Source organism: Lepisma saccharinum, chromosome 8 (assembly GCF_977018435.1).
Source record: "Lepisma saccharinum chromosome 8, izLepSacc3.1, whole genome shotgun sequence".
NCBI lineage: Eukaryota > Metazoa > Arthropoda > Insecta > Zygentoma > Lepismatidae > Lepisma > Lepisma saccharinum.
The window spans coordinates 33,019,024-33,031,339 of NC_139236.1; the positions used below are offsets into that span (position 1 = coordinate 33,019,024).

Below are 12,316 nucleotides of genomic sequence, written 5' to 3' on the forward strand. Positions count from 1 at the left end.
TCCCTTTTTCCTGAGTTAAGACATAAACAGGTGCTGAAAAGTGGGCCGCCTCTCTGCCCATCAAAAAGGATGGTTTAAAATAGGGACAGGTCATCATACGAGAGATGGGCGATAAATGAAATAGGTCTTTCCCCCGCTTGGGGAATGTGAAACGGCGCTGGTAAATCCAGGACCTCGTCCTGCACGCAAGCGTTCGCGGGAGGGTGGATCACATTGACATAGGAGCGCGGAGCATGGTGTTGAGGATGCACTTCCAGCTCCGAGAGCGTACTGACTTCGGATAGTACGCTAATATGTATGGCCACATTTACTATGGTAAAGCCTATGTTTTCCTAAGTGTGATAAGTATCGATGCTATTTTCGCTTATTATATGGTCCCTAGTAACATGAGCTGCAGCAGGAGACTGCGTGAAAGCGGGTCGTGAGCGAGAAGCGATGAAGCAGGCAGCTTATAAATAAAAACAAACAAATCGCTATTATCGTTATAAAGATAAAAGTACCAAAACTATAGTAATAAGTAAGTGCTTCACGAATTATTTCTTTAAAACACCGTTGAGAAAAACAAAGTTAAAACTCTTATGATACAAGTAACGCCATATTGTAGGTCTATGCTGTCAGTAACTGTATACTTATTCAAGTGTGGGAGCAAGCCACAATTCTTCTGACTAATCGGAATAATAATAATCTATCCGTCGCTTAAATACTTAATGAAGCCGACTTCGCTTCATGCACTGATTTATTTATTCATTGTCTCTTCATTGGCGCAGCACCTTTAAATCTCTTTCGTCGTTATTTATCTCTCTATTTTTAATGTAACTGGAATGAACTCTGAGCACAATTATTACGAAGGTGCGGTGAGGTATATTTCCCCGTGCAAGCGACAAAAGTACTATTTGTATAAAATCTATTAAATCCTTCCACTCTAATGTAAAAAAAATAATATGCGTAAAATGTGAACGTATTTTTAACGCCAGTTTCGTCCATCCGCACACCAAACTCGTGAAGAATGTACTTCGTGTAAGTCTGATAAATAATGCAAAAGCCTTCGGCATACGTCGTCCTTTCCCCTCTGTTAAACAGAAGGTGCCCCTGGGGGGACTTGTATATAATTTAATAAGCGCATTTTAACTGAATTGTTAACTTATCGTTGAGACTACTACACTGTGCGCTACATAGAAACACTCATAGTGTTATTTAACATCTTACTTATTCGTGACTTTCATTATTCTGGTGTGGGTGACGTACAGTCTGCACTACGTGCAGCTGCGGTGATTGACGAAAAACAACACCTTTCACAACATTTTCGCATAAGAGAAGAGAGATATTTATTTATTAGCGATTTATGTATGAAGTTAAAATTATTGAAAAAAAAAATTACCTGTCTGATCGTTGCTGGTCATTGACCACTGATATATAGCAAAGTTATAGGTGACCGCCGGTAAGTAGCCAAAAGGGGGGTTGCAACCTTCCCTTATCCCCGGTGTTCGCTAATCTTCATGGGGCGGATGATACAGTTTAAGACGCTGTATCCCGATCTCGTCAATAACCACCTGACCGTGCTTATTCGTGAATTGGACCCGATACGAATTAGGGTGAACGCATTCGATTACAGTACCAGGCCCGGTGAAACGTCCCGAAAATTTTCTAGAAGTTCCGATGCGCTGGGTGGCATCGAAAATAAGGACTTCATCGCCCTTATTAAACGAGATTTGAGAATGTCGTTGATCATAAGCTGGCTTAACGGCGTGGTGGCGAGCTTGGAGATGTTCTGCGGCCGCTGCACGTGCCTTGTCCAGGGAGTACGGGGTTTGAAACCATGCAAAAGATAGAACGCCGAATAACGCAAAGTCTGCTGGCGGGCCGTATTATAAGAAAAGAGGGTGGGGCCAAGATACATTTCCCAATTAGTGTGGGACGAATTTACATAGTTCTTGAGAATCTGTTGCAAACTGCAATGTTCTTTCTCCTGAATACCCAAGGAATTATGACACGCCGTAGGTGCGAACTTGAGGTTTACTCCTAGCTTTTCATTCAACTCCTGAAAAAGCTTAGAGGTAAATGCACTTCCTTTATCGGTATGGATGGTCTCTGGGGTCCCAAACCGGAGTATAATCTCGTCATACAGAAAGTCGGCCGCTGTTTGAGCCGACACGTCGGGAGTCGAACGTGCGACCATATACCGGGTTGAAAAGTCAGTCGCCGCGAGTATGTATTTATGTCTGAGCGGTCCTGAAGCGGGATAAGGGCCACTGAAGTCAATCGCGATGGATTGGAATGGTTTTTGCGGCGGATAAGTTAATAACTCGCCGGCCGGATGACCGGGCGGCTTCTTATTCGCTTGGCACACTGCGCATTCCCTGATTTTCTGCTGTATGAAATTCTTCATAAAGGGAAAATAAATTTCTTTGAGGGCTCGATTGTAAGTTTTGGAAAAACCCATGTGGCCGCCTCCGGTCGGCAATGAATGGAGAGATTCAATCACCGTGTCACGGATGGCGGTCGGTATGCACAGAAGCTTCTGTGCACCCGAGGCCATTCGATGGAGCCGATAGAGCAACCCATTTTCGATGGAATGGTAACACGCCTGCCGTTGGAGGGGGGCGGGGGCTCGGCTGCCCTCCCCCTGTGGATCCTCCAAAATGCGAATGATACTGCCGAGGGTTTCATCCGCGCGCTGATGACAGGCAATATCAATGGTTTTATCCTGCATGAATAAAACCTTGGTCTCTTCCAGTTCTGGCGCGTCGTCGGTCGGTTCGATACCAGTATCCCGGGACAAGGGGTCCACCGGATTTTGAGTACCGCGGCAATGGGAAACCGTAAAAAAATATTCATCTATCGATAACGACCAACGTAAGAGTTTAGGGGAGAGAGATTTAGCGGTGTGCAGATACGTTATACTTTTGTTATCGGTAAACAAAAAGAAATGGCGTCCTAAAAGATAGAACCTGAAGCTCTTTAATGTATAAAGAATGGCCAGCAGTTCAAGTTCAATGATCCCGAGCCTAGTCTCGTGATCTTTCAATTTTCGTGAGCAATACGCACAAGGGAGCCACGCCCCTTCAGAGTTTTGTTGCATCAATATCCCGGAAATCGCGGTAGTCGATGCATCAGTATAAACCCGAACTTCTTTGTCAGGCTTATACGGCAAGAGAACGGGGGCCGTAATAAGAGCCTTTTTTAATGCTTCAAAGGCGTCTTGTTGTTCCTTTTCCCATTGAAAACGCTTATTCTTTCCTACCAAAGCCTGAAGCGGTGCAGCAATGTCCGAGTAGTTTTTAATATACCGCCGGATGTAGGAAGTAAGACCCAAAAAGCGACGCACCTGACGCACGGTTTTGGTCTGGATGTAGTGCGTAATAGAGTCGATAATCTTATCCGAGATAGAGTAACCGAAACGGCCAACTCGGTTCCCGAGGGCGATGATCTGGCTATAACCGAAGGAACATTTAGAAGGGGTAAGTTTCAAACCGGCCGCCTCTAAACACTTGAACAGTTGTTCGAGGGTGGTCAATAAGACCGAGAACTCGTCGGCAAAACAGTACAGATCATCCATGTAGGAGGCGAACGTGGAAGGATCCATTTGTGCACAAGCCAAGTGAATCGATCTTGTTAATCCTGCAGGACTGGTGCTTGCACCCATTGCCGCAACATTAAGTTCAAAATGACCTTTTCCTGGCACTGTGAATGCCGTATACGGCTTGCTGTCTTCCGACAGGGGTAACTGAAAATACGACTGGTGCAAATCAAGATTACAATAGAAACGTTTGCCGCCCATTTGATATAGAGTCTCGTTGAGATCGTTCATACCAATCGCATCAAAGATGGTGTTAGAGTTCAGTGCACGAAGATCCTGCACCATGCGGTATTTCCCATTATTTTTGCGCACGAGAAACACAGGCGAGTTATAAGGGGACGTAGATTCCCGGATGACCCCTTGCCGTAACAGGGAGTCGATTGGCTCATTCATTTCTTTTCTCAAATGAATGGGCACCGGGTATGGCCTTGACTGGAAAACAACATGGTCTTTCAGGCGAATGTGGTGTACGTAATTTGTAGCTCGACCCACGTCAGTTTCGGACCAAGAAAAAACGTGGGAATAGTTATTCAAGAGCTGCAACAATTGTTGTTTTTGTACGGGCGTAAGGTCAGGATTTATGTCGAACTGCTTGTCAACCGGAGATGCGTAACTTGCATCTTCAGTTTCTGTCGTGACATGCACCTGAGCCGGGGTGGGAAATATTCCGGCGGTGTCACACGCCCTGTCCCCGTTCGGGTCGGCCGGGGCGACCGGGATTTCCCAAGCGTCAGCCGAACCAAGACGCTGGCCTTTGGGAATGGTAATCTTGTGCGTCAATGGATTGCTAATCCAGAGAAGGTTGGTCTGGGCATTTAAAATAGCCCGGGGTATTAATAAACCAGATTTCTGTTGAAACGGCACGTCAGGTTCCAATAACGTGTCGGAATCGGCAATACCATTCACCAAGCGCACGGGAATACAAAGATGAGAGCGAGGTTTCACTATTATCTTCCTCGCCGCGACAAATTCGGGAGTGAGATTAGCCTTTATCATGTGCGCGAGCTTGATAGACACGTCGAATGCCCTGTGGGTAGTGGCCCTAAGAGTCGATTTTACTGGAGATCCAAAACGATATAGGGTGAGACGATTTGTGCGGAAGTCCAAAGTAGCCCGCTGATTACTTAAAAAGTCGTTCCCCCAGAATTGCACCCTGTTCAAACGTCGGAAGAACGCGAAAGGGGTGGCGGAATGTAAAGCCATCTATGGAAAACGTTAAAAGCGCGATCTCCTTTACCGCAAGGGGTGTGCTTGTCACACCCTGTATGAGAGTGGGAATCTGAAAACATGGTGCACTTGCTGGAACGTCCTTGGCACCAATTACCGAAATCATAGAACCCGTATCAAGAATGAAATTATACGGTTTACCTGCCTGCAATACGCTAATAGATACCAACTCTGCATTTGGGAACATCTGAACGGATAGACAGTTAACAACTGGGGGCGTTGGCACGTCTCTTCCCCCGGTCGCTAGTGGCCGTTTTAAATTATTTTCCCTGGCCTGGCAAGCATCGGCTGTGCGATGGAGGTAAGAACCTCGAGAACATGGAATTCCGTCTCGGCGTTCCCCTTGCTCCACTCGCGGCGATGGGGATTGAAAACGTGGGGGCTGGAAACGTGAATTTTCGCCCGGCCACTGCTGGCTTTGTTCATGTCGGGAAGACCTGTTACAATCGTTGAACTGTGGGCGAAACTGGTCTTGGTTATAAAAAGAAACTTTAGAGGACTGGGCGCAGGAGTTATTGGGGGCGCGATAAAAATCATCGCGCCTCCTTACATCAGGCGGCTGCTGACGGGGAGAAACACTGGAAAGTGCATCGATCCTCCGAGACAAGTTCTTTAACTGTTTTGCGAGACCGGTCTCATTAGACGGAGGTCTCGGGTTCGAGTTCCCTTCATATTTATGATTGAGCGAGTCAAGCGCAGCTTCAAGGGCTGCGACTTTCTGTCCAAGGTCCGGAGTTTCACCGGTCTGTGGGAGATCCTGAGCCGGCGGCACGGTGTCTTGAAATGTGAGATTCCTGGGACTCTGCGCGGTAAGGTCGCCCATCTGGCGCAGCAAGGAATCTTTATTCGCATCGGACAAAAGCTCCTGAGCCTTACGTTTTCGTATAAGGAACTGAAGCTTCTCGACTTCTTTTAAATCCCGTAAAAAGTCCGGTACGGAAGTGTATTCTCGCCTGTACGTCTCGCGCATAAATTCCGGTTGCAGGCCCCTGGTGAAGTGTTTGATAACTTTGGCCGTGGGCATGTTGGGATCGAGACGGTGCAACATTTGTAGCTTGTCGCGAATATACTCCGTGACAGATTCGACGTCCGTGTGGAGGCGACATTTGATTTTCTCTTTCAGCTGCAATTTATCGGCCGAGTCTGTAAACTCGTCGAGCAACTGGGTCTTAAAATAATCGTAGGTCACTGCTTCGTCTGCCTGTACAGCTTTCCAGCCTTCGAACCAACGAAGTGCTGAACCTGCCAGAAAAGCAGAAACCATTCGCAACTTTTTTCCGGAATCCCATTCATTAAGCGTTGCAAAGCTGTCTACGCGGTCAAGAAAGCGCGTGACAACCTCCCCGGCCGTTCCATTGAACTGGAGGCCTTCGAGCATAAGGGGGTTCATAAAACAGGAAAAAGCCATTACGGACGGGCTGGGGGCGCAAACCAAAGGACTAGGAGATACAGCGGGGAGCGTTCGGTCGCTATTACGCGTTTAAAGCAGGCTTCGAACAGGTGGCGACACTTCGCTAGGGGACCCTGTCGTCAAAATTAACGCGTGTTGAAAGCCAATAAAAAAATCATGGGGGGGGGGTAAAAAGATGCAAAAATGTAAATAAAAATGGAAAGTTAAAGGGTAGCGGAAAAAATAATAGACGGTTAAGTTAGTTCATAAATGGAGTGAACGTGTTAAAGCTCAGGGGACAAAAATAACCACAAAAAATTGGACATGCATTTCGCGAGGGGAAATGTATGAAAAAAAAGCCGCGCAAAACCTCCACCACGTACAATCACCCGATTGTTTTAAATTAAGGGATCGTAGATAGGCTATGTGAAGCCTGATATTCGAAGTTATTTGGCTGCGAGAGGTGTATCGTAAGAAGGGGGTATAACTGAAAAGCTACGTCTACACTTAACCAAGCAAGGGGGCTAGCCCCGTGAAATAAGAACTACACTCACGATTAACTTTAAACACTACAATTGACTGGTCTGGCAGGGGTGTGAGAGAATGAAAGACAAGGATAGAGGAACGTTCGTTACCTGTAGATCTCGAAGTGACGATCGACTCGCTGGTTCGTTGATGAAACTCTCCTGAAATAAAACTCCTTTCCGAAAGCGTACTACTCCTCGCTGTAACTCCTTTTGTAACGTTCGGTTACAACTATTCACGCCATAACTTTCTTAGTTCAACAACTTGTATAATTCCGAGGCACTAACTGTGCACGCGATAGATTTCAGATACCGACTGCGGGGAGAAATATTCTCTCAAGCTATTTAAACGAAATTCGAACTTCGGCCGTTGAGAGAACGCGTCTCTCAATAACGGTGCTTTCAGCGTAAAGCTGTGTTTGCATTATCTTTCCTGCGATTCCGGAAGAATCCGTATCAGCGGATTTTTACATCCGCTGAAGATCGCAGGTGGCGTTTGCTTGAAAGAAGCTCTTTCCAGCTTCTTTCATACTCGGGCCCTTTTTATGAAATGATTAGACTATTGGACTATGGCGCCCGGGGTCCCGGATTTGAGTCATGCCTTCGGCATGATACGATACTAAGTAGGAATTTAATTTTACTGTAGGAAAGAGGCATAATTTAAGAGAGAAATACAGTGAAGCCTTGATTTGACATTTTCCATGGCACTGAGATGAAAAAAATAAAATCCAGGATAATGTAAAATATGGGAAAATGTAACAAAGTGCTCTATTAGGACTGTGAAGATTGAATATATAACAGGACAATATAAAATTGAGGTTTCACTGTATTTATTTCCTGATGGTATGTACTCTGAGTATTATATCGTTCAGCATCATAAAACAATACACGTTGTTGACCAATAACATGGCTGCCCTTTGCCTGATGGAGCAAGTAATCATGTCTGGTAGTGGTGATAATGTCATTTTTGTCACATAGCTCGATATCCTGCTTCTTATAATTTTATTTTGCAATAAATTTAATTTTAATGTAAAAGAAGTTGTTAAATCTTCTTCCTTCTCCTCAAGGAAAATTTGGCAATCCTATAATTCAAGTTTTTATGCCATGGCTACACTATCAATATTCATGTTGATGGTTGACATCTGCATATTCCATATAAAGGGCTATAAACTAGGGATTTCCATAGACTACTAATATCTTTAGTGTGTTATCTGATAGGAGAAAGAATCAGTAACAACGATTAATTTGTAGTGCAGAGGATAAATGTTATATTTTACGAGGGCTAGTAGCACCAAAACAAGGTGTGACGTGGTAAAGTTATTAAGAAAAGTTTTATCTCAATGTCCTGTATATGAAACCAAATTTCATCAATGGTTCATGAGAAATCCTATGTGTGTTGATAAGGGGGAGGAGTGGGGGTTAGTAATTATTCAATACTAATAATCATGTTGGTTTTAATGTAGAATTTTATGAAATATGGAAAGTGTTTATATTTTCACTTTTTCAAAATATAAGAGCCTTCTAGGCATATTTCACATAAGGTCTCACATTTCCGAATGGTGGCCCTTTTCTGAACATATCATAAGATGCACTCACAGCACCCATTCCACCCCAAGATGTAAATTGTGGACCACCATTAGACTATTTCAGGTAATATTGCAACTGGAAGCAAAGATCTTTCAAAACTGAAGTGAAAAATTACAAGTCACTTGCTACTTGGAAGCGAACATTCGGAAATAAATGTAACCAATCCGTTTGTACCAGAGTGACACAACAAGTTAGCCATGTCGGTTGTCGCTTTGTGTCACTTGGACTGAACTCTTTGTGCATTGTGTTGCCTCAGTCTGTTGGTTGCACAGTACACTCTTTCAGGCTGAAGGGGCTCATGCTGCTTGTCTCCTCTCTCTCACTTCAGTTTGAAAGTTCCCATAGAGTTTTCCATATAGGCCTGGGCCAATACATTTTCAACTGATACAAATGCCAGTACTACATGATACTAATATCACTCGAACATTTTAGCAAAAAGAAAATATTTAAGTAAATTACATGACAACTTTAGCATGTACATTTATGATAGTATTGCTTGAAATATATCTGGATTCATGTAAGTGACAATTTCAATGTTAAAATTAGTATAATTTGTGAAAGAAGTCAATTTTCATCACAAAATTTTGGCACAGAATTAATGAAATATTTTCCATTCTGCTTAAGTTGCAGGTTATACAGATTCTGGAAAGTTGTTGATTGATATCTATGATAATTCAAACTGACACTTTCTGTTATTGCCAACACCAATAGGTATTAACTCATACTTAATTTCAAATTATCTTTTCCATAATCTTTGAACATTTATTTAAAAATTAAAATTTTAAAGATAAGACACATACATGAATTTGATTTGCTAGTGGAAATAAAATTAACTATAGTGTAAATCACCACCCCTGAGGCCTTCTGTAAACAAACCGTCTCACCAATTCGATGTATCACTGAACACGGAGACCTTCCCGCACGCATAGAACTCGCCATGTTGAAAGTGGCACTACTTTCTTTCTGTTCTCATGATTATTTTTAAAAAATAACCAATGTTATAAAATATCATTATGTACACAAATCTCTAAGCTCATTGAAAGTTACAATCCATATTCCTACAAAATGCTCACACCTATCTTGCCTTGCCATGTCACCAAGTTATTTTACGAAGTGCACTCTATTTGGCGGAACAAAAATCATTATTAGGATGCTTGTCAAAGTTTCCAACCTCAATAAATTTACGAACTTTCTTTGTCTTGTTTTGATCATCATCATCAATATATTTATTGGACTTACAGCATTGCATATGGCTGTTTATGCCCATTATATATTTTATTTACATAAGATACAATTTACATAATCTACAAATAAATTTCAAATACACTCCTATCTATATCAAACCTTAGAAATATACATTACCATGTTATATCATTTTGTCTAAAAAAATGCAGGTAAAATATATTCCATTCGCATGCAAGAAAGAATCCAAATTTATGGGAAATGATAACTGGTGCAAAGAGTTAACCATAAAGGTGATGCAATAAGTACAAAAGAAAGAGCATTGGGTTTAAAGTGAGACGTCATTTGCGGCAGCGTATCCCATACTCCAAATTGGCCGTTGTTTTACCTTACGTAATGAATCCTGTAACAACACTGTATTTTCGTGTGGATTATTTTACTTCTATGAGTTTGCAATGCTTTCTGCATGTACGTGGTTTTGTTTACAGAAGGTCTCAGGGTTAGTGATTTGAACTTTAGATCAAGTAAACAGGTGTTTGTGGAACATGAGATTCATGCTCGGGTTGTTTGATTTTCCATGAATTTCTCTAGATTTGTGAAAATCTAATTTCCATGAGTAATATGTCATATTAAAAGAAGCCTTTTCTTTTGTATATTAGTTTTGTTACACATAGGCAGCTTTTATGAGAGAGTTTACGTGTGAATTTTAAAAAAGATATGCTAGAAACATACTGCTAAAGGGGTTAAATAATTATTGTTCATATATAGTGAATGACTAATAAAAGATCACCCCCACTTAATCTAAACACTTCCTGTAAGATTGTTACCGTTTGCCAACTAGCTGTACGAGGAAGTGCACCTGGGACTGTTATTGCAAGGCAAACCTCTACAGGCACACTTTGCCTAAACGTCCCAAGCAGTACTCAGTGTACAGCAGGTATTTCACCTTTATGTTTACGTCTGTTTTTATCTGTAACAGTGAAACTTTTTTGCTTGTGTTTTTCTGGCTGTGGTTATGATCACAAATTCTAATTATTCACACATGACTAGACAGCTTGTACTGTTGTGTGTTTTTGTTGCTGAATTGGTATTTTGCACTTAAACAAATACGCTTCTGTACATCCACATGTTTACAGTGAGTGTTATTTCCAATGTTACCTAATAAGTTCTTTTGAAGTTAAATATTTGATTTGCAAGATAACTCGGTAGTTATTAATGGTCTTGGATGGCTTTTTTGTACAAGTTCCATCCTGTACAGTAATTGAAAACAAAGAGAGGTCATTAGAAATATGCCTCTCCACTAGGTGGCAGACCTGTGCTAGGTTTTCACGATAGTGCTAGCAGCAGTCCTGCTTACGGTTCTCCCCGCAGCATTGGGCTGTCTCCATTAGGTGAGCCAAGCAGGAGAACAAGTCTCATTCTGTGACAGTTTGTGTAGTTTAGTTACACTGGCAGTACATGGTAGATCAGTGAAGAGTTTCTTTTTTTTTGTTTGTTTGCTTGCTGAATTGTAGAGAAACATCAATGCATTTTCATTTCTCTGCATTTCTTGCATTTCTCTGTAACTCTGTAGTGTTTGGTAGTGTTTGCAGTAGTTAGATGTTACAGCAATGAGAGGTAATGTGTGTATTGAATGTATATAACAGTGAGAAGAGTGAGGAAAGAAATAGTAACATTTTCCAGGACAGATTCATACAAAAACATTTCACATTTATCACAAGGTGATCTTGATAATCGTAAAATATCAAAAGTTTTTGAATTAGTTTATTTTTGTTTTATAAAGTGTTTTCAAATAAGAATGATATGATTTTGAAATGAACTGGCAACTATGCTTCAAATGTTATAACTGTCACTAGTTGTCATTTGTGTTTTATACTGTGACAGTTCATTATGGCTAAATACACGCTTCAAGAACGTTTGGTTATTATCCAAAAGATTTATGAAAATAGACATTCTATTGAACTTGAAACAGATCATAATTTTGGGCAAAAAATTATCTTCTCAGATGAAGCTCATTTCTGGTTAAGTGGATATGTTAACAAACAAAATTGTCGTTTTTGGTGTGAAAACAATCCACAAGAGATTCACGAGAAGCCCTTGCATCTCCAAAAGGTCACTGTATGGTGTGGTTTATGGCATGGTGGCATCATCGGACCATTCTTTTTCCAAATCTAGGTAGGAGATGCAGTACAGTGACTGGTGAGCGGTACTGATTGATGTTAACAGATTTTTTTTAGGCCAAATTCAGATGAAATTAATTTGGAGGTCATGTGGTTCCAACAAGATTTGAACATGTCACACTGCTAATGCCACTATCGACGTATTGCAAGAACAGTTTGGTGAAAGGATAATTTCAAGAAATGCAACTGTTAGTTGGCTTCCAAGAAGTTGTGATTTAACTGCTTTAAATTGCTTTTTGTGGGATTATTTGAAATCTATAGTCTATGCAAACAGACCATGAACCCTTGATGCATTAAGATTGAACATCGAATGCTGCATTCGTGACATTAGACCCCTGAGTTGTTATTGCACAAAGTCATTGAAAATTGGGTTCATTGAATTCACTCGTGTGCACGAAGTCAAGGTAGACACTTAAATGATGTGTTATTCAAAACATAGTGTAATAAACTATGCTTCAAAATAATATAAAAAGTTTGGTTGTATCTGAAATAGTTTTTATTTTAAATCATTGTAAAATCATATCGTTCTTATTGGAAAACTCTATACTATTCCGGAATTCTAACTTCAATGTATTAAATCCCTACAATATGACTTTGTCAGTCTTTGAAAGAATTCACAGAATTCATTTTAGTCTCACAATAGAATATT

General features: G+C 41.4%; 1 protein-coding gene across 1 annotated transcript in view; it reads left to right on the forward strand.

The window, feature by feature from the left end:
- The window catches only part of hiw (MYC binding protein highwire), a 529,247-nt gene that overhangs the window by 442,516 nt on the left and 74,415 nt on the right, over nt 1-12,316 (forward strand). Inside the window, exon 49 of the mRNA XM_083126444.1 lies at nt 10,792-10,878. Coding sequence (XP_082982570.1) covers nt 10,792-10,878 — 87 coding nt within the window. The remainder of the gene's footprint in view (nt 1-10,791; nt 10,879-12,316) is intronic.